This window comes from Enoplosus armatus, chromosome 13 (assembly GCF_043641665.1).
Source record: "Enoplosus armatus isolate fEnoArm2 chromosome 13, fEnoArm2.hap1, whole genome shotgun sequence".
NCBI lineage: Eukaryota > Metazoa > Chordata > Actinopteri > Centrarchiformes > Enoplosidae > Enoplosus > Enoplosus armatus.
In genome coordinates, this window is record NC_092192.1 from 16,987,534 (window position 1) to 17,008,878 (window position 21,345).

Below are 21,345 nucleotides of genomic sequence, written 5' to 3' on the forward strand. Positions count from 1 at the left end.
TCACGCCGAATAAAAGTGGATTTCTTCAAGACATCATACAACCTGATATGTCAACGTAATAAATGAGAACAGACCAAGAGGAATCCCCCCAACCCCAGCCCACCATCTTTTATCTTCCACAGTCTTTTACTACAGGGTCTCTGAGGGCTGCTTCTGCATGCGACTGTGGGAGATCAGGGCAGAGAAACAGCATATATCTTAAGTTCACATCTTACAAAAGGATTTCATATATTAATGCAGCTCCTGGGTAAACTCTCTTCCCCCCTCTTAAGACATATCTACGCTAGCATGATGATGTGGTGTTTAAGCTAAAAGGAAAAGGCTTATCAAAGCTTACAGCTTCCCCCAACTTAAGTGAGTGAGCAGGTCCACAGGTGTGCCTGTGTGATACCAACGAAATAGACAAGAAATTAAAACATAAAATGTTTCATATCTGTGCTGTCAATCTTTACTGATTTTTGCGGTGGAATAACACCTCGGAGATATAGTTTGTTACGCTCCTCAAATCAATAATGAGAATTTGACCAATGTCATGCTCAAAAAGCAAATTGGCCATCTTTTGTTTTTCTTAAAAATATGCTACACCAATGTGAGTGTGATCCAGATTTATTGGAATTACACAAGATATTACATTACTGAAACAAACAATTAAACATCTGATGTTCTGTATGTACCGACAAGAGACAGATACAGCATGAACTAATAATGCCTTCAGCCATAATTAACTGCAGAAGACAGAGCACCTGCTATACTTAAAGTTTAGCTCACTGATTTGAATTTACTTCCAAATCCTATGTGATGAATATGATTTAGATCTGCCCAGAACAGCTGCTCATCCATGCCTTTTTCCTCCTTTCCTCTCGGGTTGTTTCCTGCCTCACCTAAAACATCAAAACTGCGAGTATAGGTTGACCTGGGGTCATTCAATAAAGGCTGGAATTAACCCGGGACCACATAGAATATGTTTCTCTTGCAAGAAAACAATACATTAACATTGAAACTATGTTTATGCTGTTTAAACTATGATGAATGGCATCACACTATCACGAACAAACTCATAATTTGCATTCAAATATAACCTTTGGCAGATCCACCTAGCCCTGATATTTGTAAAAATGTATTTTAAAAAATGTTACTATAACTGCTTTACATAAAACTAACAAATGCAGACCTGGAATCAATCGACTTCCGTGTTAAGCTCTCAACTGTTACTTCTCAAATGCAAAATCATGTACTATGAACTCCCCTGTTCATACCGGCCTGCGCTGAAACATCTTCGGGAACAGATGCTATGAGTTGCATATTTCTAAACCGAACAAAGCATCATGAAAAATGGTAAATATGTTCTGAATTACCAGCATGTGTGTTTTGAAGCCGCAGGCTGTGCTTCTCCATATGTCTCATTCACATTCATCCTAGTCTGAGTGTTTTCATAACCGGACAAAAAGCAGAGCACACAGTAAAAAAAAAAGAAAAAAAAAAAAAAGAAGAGGAAGACTGTGATGGTGTGCCTATCTTTGCACATCCTGGCACTTTCGTGAGAGTTACATTGATTCTATAGCTCTCAACCACAGGGAAATGTTATGCTAAAATTATGTTCCATAATTAAATGCTTTGTGAGGTATTAATGTAATCAAAGTATGAAATGCCTCTTAATAATAATACTATATTATGTGTGTGTGTTTGTCAGAATACCAAAGCCACACAGATTTAACACACACATCCAACTATACCTGTAAAATAAAAATGAGATAAACAAACAAGGGGGAAAAAATAGAAATTAGGTAAGATTTCCACTTTCCCTGGATGTATAATATGACTCAAACCTGTTCAGTCACAGCACCTCCAGCCACTCACTCCTTTCAAGGTTACTAGGGACAAAAACGCTGGTGTGGACTCATACAAGCACATGCACATGCAAAAGTAGGAGGCTTGTATCAAACCAACATCTGCAAACACATCAAGAACCATGCACATTTGCTGGGCCGGTCCATTCTAGTGCTGAGCAACTTTATAAGAGATATGATAGATCCTAATGCAATGCGATCTTGATAGTGTGAATGCTAAGATATACAACAGCACAGCAGATAAAGCCCAATGACTAATAGTGAGGAAAACAACACAGACAGCTGCCTTAGGTTTGCAATCTTCTATTACACACTGACAGATAAACAACAGCACATTAGCAGCTAGGAAATATCAATTTCTGCATGTATTTCAGTCAACTGGGTGTTTGGTTTGTCAATTACACTGTAAAACACTCATCTGATTACAAGAATGTCCAGCAAAAAAAAAAAAACACACACACAGCTTCACTTTGTTTATTATGACCAAGCCATTAGGTATCCCTATTATTACAGGTATCATCAATATATTTCAGGTTTGCGGGTATGAAGACAAAAAACATGGCCATGGAAACAAAACAAATAAATCACACACACAAAAATTGTTTCATTAACGTCAGACAGAAATCCAAATCTAATTTGGCTCCATAGCGTTTTAAATATAGACTGTGTAATAGTGAGCGTCCGATATGATTATGTTAATGGTCATTAAAAACTATTTATTTGGGGCAGCCTGGTGGCCTAAGGGTTTAAGACGCTGACCATGTAATCACAACGGCCCCTGATCGAGTCCAGCCAAGCCTCTCTCTCTCCTCATTTCCTGTCAGCTCTCTGCTGCATGCTATCTAATAAGGCAAAAAAATAGCACCAAAAAATGAAAATCCACTTCCAAAACATTCATAGGAAAGATAATACCTGACAGAGGTAATGATGAATATAATAAAAAGTGAAAGTTGCTTCCTCAAGTTACTTGCCAATTAGGTAAGGACAGATGTGCAACAGGTTTAGAGAACTTTTGCCTGTGCACTAAGGCCACAATTCAGAGAAAATTATGACTGGATGTCAGAGCTGAAAATGTCACTGTTCAGTTCTCAGGGCGAGGTGCTGTCAAATCTGAGAATGACATAAGTCTGCCAAACATGACCTATAGCCTACAATAAGTGTGACATAATACAAATGTGTACATATCTGTAGCTGCAAAACTTTCTGTATCTTTTTATATGGATATAAAGTTGGCCCACAATCACAAAATGGTCATTTTAAAATTGCAGATTTTGCATGCCACTTAATATGCTTCAGAGGAGCAAGAAAAACCTGTGTTTTAACTTCAGCATAATACATAAGAAAATAGGCCAACAATATTCGATATTTTGATGTTGAGCTGCAGGCGAAAGTTTGATAAGTTTAGTAAGTAAAACAAATCAAAAACATTTTCTTATGCGTGAGAAAACTATTTTGCGATCAATAGGTCATTTGCAACATAGACGTAGCAGTGGTTTGACTGTGCTATGAGCAGGAGGTAATAAAGTTAAACCAAATAAATATCTTAACAGAATAATTATGTGTAATAATGTACCTTCTCTCAGAGTCCCTTCGGGCAAGGCATTGAACCAACAACTGCAACCCTCCTTCACACATACCCCCCCTTTACTGTATACTATATATATATATATATATATGTGTGTGTGTGTGTGTGCTGTCAAGCTGTCACAAAATGTCAAGCTTGAAGTTATCAAACTGCTCTATATTCTGCATCAAAGTATGTTTATATCGTTATCCCTTCAAGCAGCCTAACCTGCTTTTACGTACTCCCCTCTACAGATGTTTGCAAGTTTTGCAATGACATCGTACTTATTGATCATTTCACTGCCAAGAATCTTGTCCTCTCTCTATATTCCCTGATTCACAACAGAAGGACCACTCCTCATCACCATTATTCCCATAACATAATAGAGCTTCAGCTGAAGACATAACATAACAAATGCATCTACATAGGAACACTATAGTCTGAGTGAGACCCTGACCCACCAGAGACAAAAACAAAAAGGGTCTGTTGGGTTGGGGAGGGAAGAGGAAATTAATATCTTACAACCTTATGCCCACAATGTTTTTGCCCCATAAGGTTTTTTGACTGGGTGTTATCAATAATTTTGTAGTAAGAGTGTCTTTTTTATGATGGTGAATAACTCATTTTTAGACAAGTGGAATCCCATAAGCACATTTGGAGAAGTAACGCCTCCATCACTTAGCTGGTCTGAGAACTGGCCAGAAAACTGAGAGCTACCTAATATAAGAAAGTATAAGAACTTTGCAGTTCAAAGATCTGGAAGGAATACAAACAACAAAAAGCATGTTTTCTTAGCTCCAGAATATGATTACAAAGAACAACAAATCTTAACTTTACATTACTTGCCATATTCTATACAGATTTGGAGATTTCAGAGTATCCTTATTATTATACTGCCACCTGAAGTACAATCTATCTGTCTTTCGAAATCCTTCAAAATATTCCTCCATCTAGAGTCATCTTCAGCCCGGAGTAGCACACACACAGTACGCTTCCTCAACATGCTCAATTCCATTTCCAAAACTATGCTGGCATATCTGGATATTACCACATACTGAGCAGAAATCCCTGACAAATATAATTTCAGCTGAACCCTGTCTAATCCATCACTACAGACATCTCTCTAACTGACTAGCATCTTTAATTATTCACCTACTGACAAATTTCAAAAGGCAAGTAGAATCTGCAATAGTTCAAAGTTTCACATCAGTGGGTGCGTGGGTGTATGTGTATGTCTGTGAGTCAATTGCCTTATTTAAGTAAATTCAGATGATTCTTTCAAACTAAACATGCATTTATGATGGTCATGGATTGCTGTTACCCTGTTACATTTATATAATCAAATTATTTTACACTACAGTAACCAAATTGTTTGAATAACGTTTTTGTTGTTTTGTTGTCTTTTTTTTCTAGTTTACTCACAAACACAGAATTCTGTATTTGACATCAGGGCAATATGTTCCTGGGAAGTGTTGTTTCAAGCCTATTTTTCACACTTACAGTATCAGTGCATCAGGCGTGAAACAATACAATATCTGCTGGGTCAAACAGTAGCGAGGCAGCAGGCCTGAGACAGCACGCCCTTCAGTGGAACATGAGATATGTGCCCACTGCACATGTGGCCACAGCGAAGAAGGGGGCGTGTCAGCCCCATTCATCCAGCGAAGTGAAAGTGAACACATATAATATTCACCCTGGAGTTGTGTTTTATTGCTAAGCTTGGTGTTGAAGGGACCATCATACATTTAGCCTTTATACATGACCTTGATCCACACAGCGTGTTAACCTAAGAAGTGTTTCCCCACAGGGCCTTCGGCAGTAAAAAGTCACACAGTTATGACAGGGCAGAACAGTGCAAACACAAAAACAAGAAATAAACACTTATATAAGTGCAGATAAAATTAACTCACCGTCTTTGAGTCTAATTCATGGTGTTGTTGGGCTAAGACTTTATCTACACTGGCAGCATCTGTAAACGTAACAAACCCAAATCCTCTGCAAAACAAGGACAAAAAAAAAACAACAACGTTAAAATGTATACATACAAAACCAGAATTTACAATTACATTTTGTTTCTTACGAATACAAATCATAGAAAAATATTGCGGCTTCCCACAATAAACTGCATAACAATAGCCATAATACTCCTATGACCTTATGATTGTTACAATATTTCTCTGTAAATGTGTTTATAATCAACATTATGGACGTCCTGTAGCAGATTTGAGACAGAAACTGAGGACAATGCTGATCATTATTTGGTATGTTACAATGAGACGACACCACACCAACATTGTGGTGCAGTCACAAAGTCAATGTCAAATTGCATTCGGCTGCAGCTTTACAGCAGTGAGCATTTAAGCTTATCTGGCTTGCTGTGAAACCACACGCAGGCGCGCGCACACAGGGACACACACGAACACATGCGCGCGCGGACACAGAGACACACATAGCCTACACGCTGGATTAATACTAAACACGGACAAAGTAAGCGATATCGCTACATGCACTGGGAAGGAAAAGTAGAAAAGCCCCATATTTACCTTGAGCGTTTTGTCGTGGGGTCTCTCATCACCATACATTCTCTTATTTCTCCGAATTTACTAAAATAGTCTCTAAGGCTGTCTGTGAACAGAGAAAATATGTCGGGTCATTTGACAGAAACATATGGACATGCTGTTGTCACTGTATTTCAAAAACACCCCGCGATGCGCATAGGGGTCGAATAGAGGACTTCAGATGGACGGAGATCAAAAATAACATCGTGCGCACACACTAGTGAGATATCCCATACAGTACACTACTGCACAGTGCACATTCGCACATACACCGTCAGCGGCTACAACGAGCACTCAGTCACAGCGACAAAACAACAAGAAATACTGGATACGGTGTAAAAGAGAATAACAGTCTCACCTGGTGAGGTTTGCCAGCTGAGGCCACCGATAAACATTTTACTGTAAGGGGAAAACACAACAGAAGTGAGTCCAGATGTCAGTTCGGCCATTTTGACGACTAACTACTTCTAAAAGCGACCTTAAAGGATAAAGGAAGACTATGAAACACATTCGCGCTTAGTAATTATAGTCTATCTACATGAAAGGGGGAGGCCACTCTTGCTACAAAGCTCAGGTCTTTAAAACTGCATCTGGAAACAGACCCGTGCACGGTTTAAGTGCGTACTGTGGGGACGAATCCAGCACGGCAGTCGAAGTCCTCTCCAAGATGTTGTAACATGAAAAAAATCGTACCTTAGGATTAAATTTAGAAAGATTCTTACCCCGGGTCATGTTGTGAATCATTTAGGCTTCCGGATGTGGCTTGACTCCCGTCTCCTTCCATATCTATTTCAAACTATAGGCTGGGACTACAGTCACAGTGACAGACACACACAGATACGGCAGGAGATATGCAAAGCCCCGCTATGAGAATATTACTGAGCCGGGAATGAAAGCGTCACACGTGGGATCAGCTCAGCCCCCTGCTCCCTCCTCCCTCTCTCAGCATGCTCTACCTTGGCCCACAGGGGGCGGAGCCTGCCTCTGTCACCTAACCAATCCAATTGACGTCAATTCAGGCAATCTGCAAACCAATCCTCCGATTTGTCATTTAATTAAGCAATAAGCCACTAGAGGTGAAAGTGGCTTATTGCTCTTCTAAATCAGTGGACACATACCACTGTAAAAAAAAATAATAATAATAACAATATCACTTTGTCCAAGAAATATTATTCTTAATTAATTAGAGAAGTGAACGTTTACAAAGCAGCAACGTGATGTTTTTTTTTTTATTACAATGACTTGTTATTCTTCCGCCATGAAATATAGTCCCTCTCACTGAGGCAAAAAGTGTATTAACTATTTACTATTAACTACTATTAACTATTTGCATGTTAATATTTGAATTATCCTGATTATTATGTCTCACAAGTGTTTTATCAAGAAACAAGCTGAGTTTCATTCAGCTAAAAATTGCATCCAATGTGATGCAAAGTGTAAAATAGATCATGTGCAGCACCGGTCAACTGGTTAAATAGTGAAGGAAAGCATGCTGATGTGTTTATAATAAAATAATAATTGAATACAAACAACAATTATGTAATGATTTATCCCCAGAAATGCTGTATAGTTTGTTTAATGGTAGCTAACAATATCATTGCAAAGTGATGCACCATTCATTTTTCCAATAAGAGATGATTTATTGGTTTAAATGATCTTACTAGGTGTGCATTTAATGGGCCTTCCAGCTAAAAACATGACCGATACAATCATGCTATAATACCAACAATGCAAGTCTGTATTTATTGACAATGTTATAATGTACATATTAAATTAAAGCATGTTACACTTACAGCTCAGATTACACAGAAGATCAGATTTTGAAATGTACTAAAAAGTGCCCCATATTTAGGCGGTGAGGTGGGCTGATTACTAAAGAGTCCTGAGCCATAAAATCTGTTTTGAAGCAGGTTCAAATCATGTGGAAAAGGTCCCTGAGCAAGATACTGAATCTCTGTAGCTGACCCCGAGGTCTGACCTTTAACTGCTATATTCATTATGAAAGCCAACAAGGAATTTTCCTGTGGGGATCAATAAAGTATGGTATTCATACATGCGGTGGAGTAATTATGGATCTTTTCATGTAGATGACCTGTAATGAGCTGTCAGGCCTGCCCTCTGCACAATGTATGTGAAGATAAGCTGGCTCTGCCCCCTCATGACCCTGAAGAAGAAGAAGAAGAATCAGGATAAGCAATGAATGAATAAATGAACATGCATAGCATTTGCGGTGGGAATTTTTTTTGCTATACATTATTCGTGCAGTATGCTGTCAATAGAACATAAGAAAAAACATCTTGTGTACAAATTTTGTTTTAAGTGGTGTATTATACTATAGTCTGTATCCATGCCAGATTCCTGCTCACAGGCAATAAACTCTATATAAATGCAGTTTTCATTAAACTTCATTAAAATGAGAATACTCACAACAAAACATTGCAAGCTCTGCATGAAACATGACTAGTGATCTCATTTCATTATTCACATTCAGTGAAGTTTTTTTTAATAGGCCTCTCTGTGCTGACTGTTCAGGGAGCTACCAGGGGGAAAGTCTTATCTGGCCAGGCAGCATGTTTTTGAAACAATGACTTAGATAAAACCCAAATAACAGCACTTTTGACAGTTTAACAGCTCAAACTCTGTCATTAGTTAGGGAACACTCCACATTGCAGCGGTATGTATCTCTGAAACAAACGTAAGGAAGCAATTGGCGGCAATTCCTTGCAGCACAGGAGTGTCAAGGAAAATGGAAACACGACACCTTGTGTGAAACATTATTGCTTATTCTATGCACTATTCTGTCCCATGCCATTTGGCGATACATTAAATATTATTTTAAATGTGTTGCATTTTCTGTAAGTTGTCAAATGTGTGGCGATGTCTAAAATGTGAATGTCAGAAAATCGCATCCACTCACGCAGCTGCAGAGAGAAAAGAGCGAGGGAGGTTATAAATTGATGCGGAATATGAGCTCTGAGGAACAACAGGCTTTAAAGCCCATCACAAGGTGTGCAAAAATCACACTGGATTTAAGACATGAAGAGCAACTTCTGTTTTATGCTCAAATAAAAACACTGGGGTCCCTTGGTTTCACGGTGTGGCTGTGGATTATTCTGCTTTTTGAACATTGTTACCATGGCCTTTCTACTCTACTATTGTTATACCATGAAGTGAGCAAAGTCAAACGTGACAGAGAAGGTACATTGGGTGTGACGTTTTACAACATCTGATCAAGGGATGTGAACCAGATTTGAACCCAAAACAACCTGATGCCACAGCAGGCGCACGCTATTCTATTTGAAATCTCAGATTGGTACGACAGTCAAGTAGCATATCATATTTCAGCAAATATCTTTCATATCTTATGGACGACGTTAGTTCAAGGTTTGGGTCTCTAGATCTTTTTTTACACTGATTGAAGGAGAAACATGTGTAGATTTTTAAATTGTGCGGTGTTCTCCTTTAATCTGAGCAGCCACGTCTGCCTGATGAAAGTGCCTAAAATGTTTATCCTTCTTTAAGCAACTTTAGGAGCTCTGACAGCCATGCTTTTGGAGCAGTTGAGCATTTAGTACTGAGCGGGGAGAAAAGAGGAGGGTTATATTTTACACCAAAGCATGTATGAACACATTTGCTTGAAAGTGATGCTGATCACGGAGTAACATCATCATGGCTTGGAAGCGTTGATAAAGGTGACAGCCTTTGAAGACGTTTTGATTAATGATTGGATGGAGAATTTCAAGAGATAGACACCTTTTTATGTCTTACATGCTTTGAACTCATCCGTGTTGAACCGTAATTCACTATTTACTTTAGATTTGAGCAAAATGCAAATATTTCTGAAATCATAGTTGTATCAGTGCAACTGTAGCCTGCATTCAGTGAAAGATGAACCGCTTCTCAATAGAGAGGAAACTCAGCATGCAAAAACGCTTGTAACTAACCAAGCCTTTGCATGAAAACTGGAGGATTTGGGGATTGAGAGAGAAGTAAAATTGATAGTGTGTGAAAGAGCTGAGGGGAAAAAGAAAGTGAGAGAAGCAACAGACTGTTATGAGATGCTGGTTTGAGAAGAGGCATCCTGTTTCCTGTTGCAGTAATCATTTTATACCCGCAGAATCTTCACTTGACCTTGGAGAAATTGTTCTTGGATCATGTAAAACCCCTTTTCTCCACACAGATTCCTACATATAATCTGTGCTTAAAACACAAAATATTTTTTCAATCTTTCAACGTTTGGAGACAGAAATACTGGTGGTGATAAATGACTTCTAATACCGATACGTAGTTTAAAGTGAAACTTGAAGTCAAGGGGGATTTTACCCCTGCATCTGTGTACATAATTTGAATAACTATCACAGAAGCTCACCATGTTTTTTAAGCATGCACTGATATTTGAAAGAATCTAATATATGTATTAATCCAACATTTAAAGGGAGCTCAGAGTAAATACTTTCATCACTTATCTGAATTTGTTATGGTTATTATTTGAACACTCTTGAGATGCTGTTAATTTCATCCTTTCGGATTTTGTGAATGATTTCATATTGATCACCATGAAGGATTCTCTTGAGGGCCCATTACAGTGAAATTCAGAATCCAGAGGAAAGCTGTGGAGAAGGCTGCAGATGAGAACAAATTGTCTCCCTCTAGTGTCCTCTCCTCTCTGCTTCTTCTTTGCTGAGCTAAAGCCCCTCTCTGACTGCAGGGAGAGAGCCAGACCGAAACATGCATAATTGACAGTCCTATTTCAGGAATTAGCCACCCACCAAACCGCAGTCTACCTGCTCTTTCATCTTGCCTGGAATAACTCAGCATCTCATAAAAGTCCATTTCAGCCATGTGGGATCATTTCATTGTAGACCTGATGAATTTGATAAATAAAATGTCTGCTCTCGTCATTGATTTGTATGTTTTCCAATGGGGTGGTTGAGTAAAAATGTTGTTGACGGATCCTGATATGTGAGGATTGTCACCACAAAGAGAAACTGTTTGAAGTGAGATCAGTAGGAAGGATGTTCTGGTGATGAGTGAGTTCTCTCTCCCCCATTATGCCTTCTGTAACTACGCAGATGAGTTAATTAAGCTGTGCCAGAGGCTATGCACTAGCATTCCAGGTAGATGGGCCACTGTGATATTCAGACATCCACATTATTAAAAAATGAAACTGTAATATTGACTTTTGAAATATCTAAAATGCATAAGGCTCCTCAGTGCTTCCAAATTATCCTTGCAAATTTAAAAAAATGCAGTATTCCCTTGTACCAAGTGCACAAAAGCACCCCAAGGTACCACAAAATAGCTTGTAGTCCCTCAAAGGATCACAGATTGTGTCTCAGAGTTTTACAAAATATGCAAACTACTTCTGCATGAACAGAAGATCCAGCACTTTTCCAGAATGGTGTATCTACATGCATTTCTGTTTTAACAATATAGACCAAGCAAGTTGATCTGCATTTTTGACCTCAGCTTGAAAAGACCACTTTGCATGTGGGGCTCTTTAGACCAATCAGGCTCCAACACAAGCGGATGATGACGACATCATTTACCTGCTCCACTGGGCTGGGAGATAAGCTCGTGCCCCCGCTGCTCCCTGGAATGTTCTGGCTGCTGTTTGCAAGACTCAAGAGAGAGCTGTGTGTTACAGATGATGACGAGTGGCATTAAAGCACCGCAAGGAGCCTTCCCATCACCTGAACAGTCAGCAGTGGGGAGAAATGTGCATGTTGGCCTTTTGGAGAGCGTTGTCAAGGCAGAGGAAGTGGCACACCCCTCCCCATACAGAAGCCTGAATGTGAAACTGTCCCAGTCATGTACGTTTGGATTGGTTTAACAGTTTAAATTCAACATGGGCTCTAAAGTGAGCTTGATTTTGAGCTTGCCCCAAATATTTTTTCCACTCTCTGTCAAAGTACATTAAAGCCCATTTTGTTGGAATCCTCCTCAGGACAGCTGTGCACCATACTCTCTGGCTTTTCATGCAAATTTACAGTAAACACTCAAGATTTCCTCTTTATAACGGTGTTAACACACACTCATGCATGCACACAGCTGCATTTGTTGTTGTTATACGGACAAACCGACACAGAATAAGCCTATGGATAACTAGCCTGAAGAACTCTCATACCCGGTTTTATTCACTCTCTCTGAGTTTGTTTGTATGAGATCATGTGCCATTCCTCAGACATTCTTTAAAGAATCTTCCAGAAGCTAAGAATGATATAGTAAGCAGGCCTCTCTGGGTACACCAGCTAAGTGGTGCTTTCTGTCTTCTTGTTCATTTTTTGTTTTCTACCAGCCTTTTTTCTCTCTGTTCCTTTACACTTTATTTTTTCCCCTAACTGGCTGCCACCATACATTCTCTCAGTTGCCAACCACTTCCTATTCTGCAACCACTGACCTTAACACTGACCTTGCCTTGTGTGTGCCATTGAGACATGAGCGAGAGATACCATATCCTCAGCTTCCCCCCACTACGCTGCAGGGTAGAATTTTGCCTGTCTCATCAGTCTTCCGGCTGCTAGAGTACGCCTTGTTATTTCTTCCAGATTCTGACACGTTTTGCTTTTCAGCTGATCAGTGCCCAGACTGGAAAAACATTGCTCTTGGCTCAAAGAGATGGTGAGCCTTGGCATGTAGACCAAAGCTGTCAATACAGATTACATTTATCAGATAAACTTTATCTGCATTCGAGCATCCTTTGGTCGGGTACCAGCCTAATTCTGGGTTACGATTGATATTGTGACACAGGCTCTGAGGAGGTCAAAATTGGCAGCCATTGTTTAAGCCATAGGCTGGCTGCAGCGGTCTTTTCAAGGCATGCCACTCATGCATCAGCATGTGTGCGAGCTTTGGTCTATCATGATGGTCCAAGATAATGGCCATTATAGGTGTGCATTAGGCCTGTAGGTAGCTGGTTATCTACAATAATTGTCATGATTTTCTCATGTCAGTAAAAGGTTTCCCTTGAGTGCCACAGGGAGCTACCCTTCATCCTTTGCTCTCAGTCTGTTTGTTCTCTTGTGTTTGAGTATGACGTTCTGGGAGAAGAATATCACCCAAACCGTCCAAAGAGATTTCCACAAATCTGGACACAAGTAGGCACAAGTGTCTGCTTAAAGCTTTCAGATGCATTTTATTCCAGATCTGAACATTGTGTGTTTGGTGTGTTGAATTATTAAGCCATGTCATTGCAATAAACTCCATAAGGAGGTTGATGAGAAAAAACAATTTTTTTTTTGTGCAATCTAAACAGTAGTGAGATTTCTTTCAAGATGACCTTGAGAAAAGCCTCCCTCTGGGGCATGTTGTGTCCTGGTGAAGAACACAATCTCTCCGAGAATTGTCTCTTGACTGTAATGTTTTGGGATAAACATTCATTTCTGTCCCACCACCACAAGAGGGCACTTTGAGTACATGTAATCATCAGTGGAACTGATGTCATTTGTGTTTATGTGTCTTTGTCTATGTGTGTATTCATGGAGGTGGCTCAAAGTGACAAGTCTCTTTTGTTCCTTTTAGGAGTGGCGAGTCTAAAGTCACCCGCAGGTTCACCACCTACAGCGGCCCTCTGGCCTCAGTTACTGAAGGGAAAGACTGTGTGACTGCTGTAAGGGGAACAGCTCAAATGCTGGGCTGTTTTTTGAACTCCCTGTTATTTCTGTATACAGTCTCAGAAAAAAAGGTTAAATTCCAAACTAACTCCAAGAACCTGTTAGCTTGGTGGTGAGCCAGCTTTGTAAGCAGTGCAGAAGAAAATTGACTTTTTCTGCAATGGTACATACACACAAAATGTATTAAATAAAAAAATAAAAAAGATTTTTACACTCTCACCATGAATGACTGCATTAAGATTGTTCTTAAAACCTATATGTCATTGTCTGTGATATATATATATCTATATATATATATATATATAGATATATATATATATACAAGAGGGCAGTGGGGTTGCCAGGTACAAAGAAGTACACTAAGGGTGAGTCTCATTGAGTGTGGCTGAAAGTAAGAAGGCAGCTCACTCAAAACAAGCCCGGGTGGAGAGATGAAGAGGGGAGGCATGGCAGCAGTAAATGATGCTAGCCTTCTACACCTTGTCAGTTATTAGGAGAAGCCAGAAGAGAAATCTGACATTACTTTGTGTTGTCTACAAAGAAAATAATTGGCAAGCAGGCCAGAGCACTGGCACCTACAGTACTTGGAAGAGAGGTTTTAAAGTTCTGCAGCTAAAGGGAGGCAGACAGATGTATCATGTGTCTGTTATGGAGATGAATCTCCTTAAGGAGTAAAATGTATGAAAACCTGCAATACGGCAACTAAACCAAAGAGGGATGATTCAGTGGTTACGTTGTGTGTTCTAATCTTCACAGTTGAAAACAATATAAACAAAAAATAAACTTTCTGATAATTCTCCACTCTGTCTTCTTTTCTCTGTGGACACAACACAAACCATAAGAAGACCTCAATGGATCTGCAATGAAGCTGGTTAACAGTACGTTATACTGGCAGAACTGTATAAACTTGCAGGGCTTGTTGGAATAAACTCAATAAAATAATGATTTAATGAATAATAAGGGATTAAATGAAGATGCAAGTTAAAGGGAAACTGAGACTTGAGGGGAGAAATGAAAGTAACTTTCTCTGAGCCTTGAATCATGCTTATAAATAAACAGCACACCGACCACAAGTTTCTTTCTGTTCGGGCTTCTGGTTCTAAGTTATAAATACACAGAATGTACTTTGCAGGTGTTTGAGTTTTCAGTATGAAGGCTGGTGTGCTGATAAAATCATCCGTTATTTTTGTTCACTCTTTCTGAATTTTATTATGTTGTTTTTATTCATTTAATCATGATGTATTACTCTTTGCTAAATCCTTGCACTATACTGTCTAATCATCATCCAAAACATAACTATCTATCTATTTATCTAGTACTTTCTGCACAAGAATTTTTATCCAAGTGAATGTATCTCCATTCATCCTTTTTTGGCTAGCTAACCAGGTATGACCCATGGCCCAGCCAGCCTGTCAGATGTTTATCATTCTCAGTTTGGGTGGTTATTGCTCTTCGAGGCTGTGCCTGGCTAAACCCCAGCGTCACCTGTTGACCAGGCTGGCACCTCCCTGTGCCACACAATGTCAGGAGTGAGACCTGGTTTCTGTGTCCCAGATGTTCCTGCATGTAAGACTCCCTCTTTTCTCTTCAGGACGTCAATAAAGATCATATAGAGAGCATGCACTGCTGCCTTCCACAATGTATTTCTGCACGCAGTAGGTGATTCTTTTTTTAAACTTAGACATGATATTTCAGAGTCATTGCTCAATGACTGTGTGTGTTCTGGCCATTTTCCATGTGTGATTAACTGTGAACCAATGTCTGACTGAAGTGCTTTTGTGCTTAGTGAACATTCCCTCAATAAAAACACTATTAACAAACCTATGCTTGCTAAATCAATCTGAATAGGTCACTGTTTAATGAGTTTGATTTTTATAACCTTATTTATTTTTTAACTTGAGCCCCCATGAGGATTGACACCTATGTCAAAGACTCACAGGGAGATGTTGTTGTTGAAAACTAAAAAAAAAAAAAGAATTGCAGTTTGTCTGCCTTCTCCCCTGAGATGGTATTATTGAAAACAGTTTGAAATGAAAAACATCAGTCCTGCCGTGTAGAATGAAGAAAAATGTGATGATAAAAAAAGCAGTGGGGGCAAAATTCAAACAATCATCAAAAGGTGTAAATAACTCAGCACATTTTATTCAACTTTACAGAAAGTGCTTCCTCGGCACTGTATTCTTCTTAAGTTTGTCAAATGCAGCTTGCTGAGATGCACTTCCTTCTATTTCCGTTTGGTTCTGGGCGCAAGGGTATTTCTAAAATGTAAAAACCTGTAGGTTAGGTTGTTATTTACGCTTAATGCAATCAAGATTGGAATATCTTAACATTTCATATAAATAAGATGAGAGTGTCTGTGCTTTGATGCTCTGCGGCAATATAGCAGTAGGTTAGCATTCCTGGAACGTTCAATCACCATGCAGATCATTTTCACGAGCGCCACTGAATCATGAAGGACACTTAAGTCTGAGATGTGATAAAAATACAGAAGCAGTGCTCAGCACTCAGAGTTTGTTAAGGATAGTGACGCAACATTGTCCATTTGTTTTCCCTGCGGTCCACAGAGTCTCTGTTGTTCCCTGTTAATGAACATGTCATGACCAGTTTCTTACATACATCCTGTCCTCAGAAAAGATTGCTCCTCTGGCGAGTGATATGGTTTGTTACATGAAACAAGCAGGCAGGCATCAAGGACATCTATTAAAAAAGGCAACAGAGTCAAAACAAGTAAATGAAAACTTTGAGTGTCATACCTTTTTTGATAGCTAATGCAATAAAATTAAATAAAAAGATATGACCACAATATCATCAACATCAGTCAAATCCAGCCAATAGAAAATATGAAAAAATAAAAATAAAAGATACACAATCATTTGTAGGTCATAATGTGTATTGGACAGCAGCTCAGTTAGCCTTGAAAAGGGTAGACTGTAGTTGCAGATGAGCACCAGGCTACATTCAGTTACACAATAAACTGGTACCTGAATGTATAGTGCCACCATGTGCTTAGCTATATTCATTACAATGTTATTTTTTTACATCAGCGACAGTGCATTCGAGTGGAAGCTTGTAAAAAGTGTTATTAGAAAAGGTAATGTATTGTTTTTTCGACCAATTGTCCTAATCATCATAAAGCCTTTGTATTGTAAATGGCCTTTTGCTGAGGAAGCTGGTAATATACATAACAGTCTCATACAGTATGTGCGCCGTATTTGTTTGTGCTGTAAATTCATATGCAGACTTAACACTGAGTTGTTTGTCTTTCAGAGGACTTGCTGCAGAATGAGAGACAGAAGCCCCAGGTTGTGGAGGAAAGGGAGCGAGGAGCAGGTGGCAAGAGCCAGGCTGCCGTTGCTGATGCCACTAGGCAGGGACTGATTCTGCCTCCTCACGCTCCTGGTGCGGAGAGTGGTTGTCTTCTTTGTTTGGACGGAGGGGCTCTCTGTTGTAAAGAATCGGTCCGTGGCCAGCGTCATGTCGGCCCTGATGGGTGTTTCAGTAATGAAGCTCGTGTCAGGAAAAGGGGACGTGTCGGTGGTCTGGCGTGAGTCAGTGGGTGAGGCTTCCTCTCTGTCAGAGGTGAGATGGGAATCAGTGTGGAGAGAAAGGTGATTTATAGTTGACTGTGTGCCTGTGCTTCTGGGTGGCAGGGTGGAGATGCTGATGGGTGTGACTATGAATGGGGGGTGCTGTGTGGTCTCTTTGGGGGTGTGTGGGGTGCTTAGCAGAGCAGAAACAGACAAGTACCACCATCCGGTGACACTGGCCTCAGAGGGCACGGAGCTCAGGTCCTGGGCACTCGCTGCCAGGGGGGGCAGGTTGTAGGAGGCAAAGTGCCACCCTCCAGTCCTGCCAGGGCGCACCCCTCCACAGATAGGCTGGGTGTGGCAGGGGCAGCCCAGGACGCTGGCGGGGGTATGCTGAGTCCAGGAGACTAAGTAGGTGATGTCGGCATAAAGGTGACAGGCCCAAGGGTTGTCGCCCAGAGTGATGACCCTAAGTGATGTAATCTTGTCCAACAATCCAAAGGGCAGAGTGGAAAAGCGGTTAGCGTGCAGATAGAAGTAAGTTAGTCTGAGGAGCCGGTCCAGAGAGCCCGGCAGCACCTTCACAAGCAAGTTGTGGGACAGGTCTATAGTCTCCAGGTGAACAGGCATGTTGGTGGGCAAAGTCCAGAATTGATTGTGGCTTAGGTTGAGCGTGCACAGATTGGTCAGTGTGTTGTTGATGAAGATGGCCCGCTCCAGCTTGTTGTCGGAGAGGTCCAGCATTCGCAGATTCCACTGGTAGACCGTGTCGTTCTTGTCCAGCAGCTGGAGGCGGTTGGAGGCGGCGTAGAGGTGCCAGAGGGAGCGAGGCAAGCCGGTAGGCAAGTGGCTCAGCCGGTTGTAAGACAAGTCAAGGAAGCGGAGATGGGTATACGCGGTGAGCTGGCCGTCCAGGTTGTGAAACCGGTTGTGGGACAGGTTGAGGGAGCGCATGTTGTGCTGCAGGCCGTCGGGCAACTGTCTCAGACCCCTCCAGGAGCAGTCCACCTCCCTGTGGCTGCGGCCGCAGGAGCACATGGAGGGGCACACGGCTAGGACATGCAACCCCAGCAACAACAAAAGCAGGAGTCCCAGAAGGGCATCATTGGTGGAGAGCTTCAGCATCACATGCCTGCTAAAAGAAAGATAGGGAGACAGGAATGTTAGGGGTTGCTCTTACACAGCATCCTTTTGTTTTACCTCCAGGAGGCACACTGTGAAAGCAGAAGTGATGCCTGCAGTGTGCTTGGATGGTGAACTCAGGGATTATACATTTGCTACAGTAACTGCAGAGGGATGTGCTGAATAAAACTTGTTTCATCATTTCCTAAAGCTCCACCCTCTACCAGCTCTCTCTCTCCCTCCCTCTCTCTCTCTGTACTGTACACACACACACAGGCTGCACAATGTTTCCTGCACATCACTGCATTGCTTGCAGATACACACATTCACATCGCATGTCAAACACATGCCAAACTGACTCCCCTAACCATGCAGGAATGTTTTCAGGGATGTCGTAGCAGTGTTCTTTCGAGAAATGCTCATACTGTATATATGCACCATCAGCAGAGGGTTGAAATGTGTCCTTTTCTACAGCTGATAAACATTTGACCTGATCTGTATGAGGATATTTCCAGTCTATTCAAGTATATCATTCATCACAGAGGATGAGAAATCCCTGCAGTCATTTTCCTTGGCATCAGTTTGCGTGTGCAGTCATCAGTGGTTGTCAGAGCAGTCAGTCCCATGCTCTCAGAGGACAACTAGCTCAATAGATGGGTCTTATTAATGACTCCACAGAGAACTCATGCATCAGCTGGTGCAAAGGCAGGCAAAGACACAGCCAGGAACTGTACGCTGCAGTATATGTGAGCCAGGGTGTGGCAGAATGTATGTGTAAAAGAAGAGTCTTTAAATTCGTCCATAACTCACCTTCTCATCTTATCATTCCAGTCACTTTTCTCTGATCCTGTGTGCTGTACAGCCCCTCTTCCCTCCTGCTTTCAAGCTCGGGACCAGCTGCTGCTCTGCTGAAGGTGATTTTTTTTTTCAGTGCCTGACTTCCCCTCATAGAATTTGACCCTTGCTCACTTGTCCAGTGAAGGTTTTTGAGGTTGCCCTTACTGCCTCGCAGTTTGGTCCTTTTGTCCTCTTTGCCTCTTATATGGATCTTTTGGGTTAGCGCGATCAGGCACTGCAGGCTCTGGATTTACTCTGTGCAGTGGAAGTGAGTGGGGAGAGGTGGGGTGAAGTATTAGGAGGGGGGTAAGGAGAAATGGAGCGCATAACGGAGGGGTCCCTGCATACAAGGCTGCTTCAAAGGAAACTCCTCAATCCATCATCTGGCAGCTTTCAGGATTTACTTCTGCATTTAAAGTGGCAACTATTGTTGTGGTTAGATCAATTGACAGATTTCAGTCCTGTTTGTAGTCAAAATAAAATAGACTGTTATCAGATATCACCTAAATCAATATGATCCATTTTTAAAGTATCCCTTTACAAAGCAATACTGTGCTGTAATTGGTTGTTACTTTTCCTTGTGTAAATTTAGACACTCCCACAAAAAGCTTCAGGATTTATTGCAGAGGACTCCCGTCCACTGCAGCTTCCCACCTGCCATCTGCAATATAGGCAACTCTCCATTCTGCACTGCAATGCTGTACGTCTATCACACATAATCCCCTTGGATTCTGAGGGATAGTTCAACCATGATGCAGATGGTGATCGTGGTTTAAACTTATAAAATGTGACGAATTCAACATAAATAATGTTTCAAATGAGGCTGCGTCACTGTGGACTCCTGAATTATTCAACCACATTTGTTTTTGTTTGGTAGTTGTCTTTGCTCTGTAGTCATGTAAACTAACCAAAGTACCTCTTTTGCAATGCGACTGTTACTTCCTCACCCACCTCTCTCTGTACTTTCCTCTCTTGCCTACCTATATGTGGCTGCGCTAATATCGACACTCATCTATCCTGTCATTCAAATCTCTTATAACCACGTTTTGCCTCATTCACTTTGAATACCTGATGTATAATACAGAAATCTGTTCCAGCCTGAGAAATATTTACTCTCACTGAGGATTTTTGTTTTTTACTGCATCCCATCTCTAAACTTGCACATCACCCGAGCTACCGCGACCCAGCGTGTTTCCATCTCCTTGCTATTAGAGTTGAGCTGGAATTGAAGCGGAGGCTGCATTGGGAAGGGACAAACTATTCAGAATTTTAATGAAAGGTGCACATCCATCATGACGTCACAAGTCAGTACATGAACAAATATCTGCACAGTACGGCGGAAACAACTGCATATTGGCTTTTTGAAAAGGTTTTTTGTGTGGCTGTCAGCTCTGGCTGAGGTGAAAGAGAGCGTTCTTTCTGAGTGGAGCGGCACTGCCCGGACGAGGCACATTCTCTGCTTGCTAATCAAGCAGCCGTCTCTCTCTCTCTCTCTCTCTCTCTCTCTCTCTCTCTCTCAAATATACACACAAACATGCACACATGTTACACAACCACAACTAAATAGGAAATGGCTGAATTGTAATAAATTCAAGACTGAGGTTACTGTTTTATTCCTGTGGTTGTTGCATATGTCATATGTGTCATAACCTGCACACAAGTATATTATATTTATATATTTTAATATTCAAAACGCACAAATAACAGAGAAGTACAACCAATCAAAAAAAAAAACAACTCAGTTCAACAGATTCAGCAGCATACACAATTGTTCAACTTAATGTAAAGCAAAAGCTGCTAAAAACAAGTATCCTCTATTTAAAGGAAAATGGGTTGTAAAGCTATAGGGAAGTGAAGGCAGTTGCTCAGGAAACTCTTTGGCTTCACACACACACACACACACACACACACACACACACACACACACACACACAACTCTACACCACATCCTTTGGCTCCTCTGTGCCCTCAGAGGCTGCTTTGGTAGACTGGGAATCGGCAGCCTTCTCTTGTGGCTTTAAGGGGGATGACTTTTCAGCAACGGCTACAGGTGTAGTTGAAGCTTCCTCAACGCTGGCAACGTCTCCCACCTCCTTCTCATTCTCATTTCCCATTTGTCCACCCTTGTTTGCTTCTCCCTCTTCTTTGGCGCTGCCATTACCCATCTCCTCCTGTGTTTGACTGACGTCAGCCATTAACAGGCTGGTCTCTTTGGCTTCTGCCTCTGATTTGCTTTTGTTCTTCTTGGCAGTTCCCATCCAGTATTCAGAGTTGCTT

The 21,345-nt window shown here is 41.0% G+C and overlaps 2 protein-coding genes across 2 annotated transcripts in view; both read right to left on the reverse strand.

Moving 5' to 3' along the window:
* Positions 1–6,800, reverse strand: part of LOC139294986 (RNA-binding protein Musashi homolog 2-like) — a 218,135-nt gene extending 211,335 nt beyond the window's left edge. Inside the window, exons 1-4 of the mRNA XM_070917022.1 lie at positions 6,692–6,800; positions 6,328–6,368; positions 5,955–6,036; positions 5,322–5,406 (exon numbers count right to left, since the gene is read on the reverse strand). Coding sequence (XP_070773123.1) covers positions 5,322–5,406; positions 5,955–6,036; positions 6,328–6,368; positions 6,692–6,753 — 270 coding nt within the window. The 5' untranslated portion in view covers positions 6,754–6,800. The remainder of the gene's footprint in view (positions 1–5,321; positions 5,407–5,954; positions 6,037–6,327; positions 6,369–6,691) is intronic.
* A 10,045-nt stretch (positions 6,801–16,845) lies between these two features.
* On the reverse strand, positions 16,846–19,049 carry LOC139295491 (oligodendrocyte-myelin glycoprotein-like). Its single transcript, XM_070917687.1, has 2 exons — positions 19,042–19,049; positions 16,846–18,241 (listed from the first exon to the last, which is right to left on the reverse strand). The coding sequence occupies exons 1-2, from the start codon at positions 19,047–19,049 to the stop codon at positions 16,846–16,848; spliced, it is 1,404 nt and encodes a 467-aa protein (XP_070773788.1).
* Positions 19,050–21,345: the final 2,296 nt, after the last annotated feature.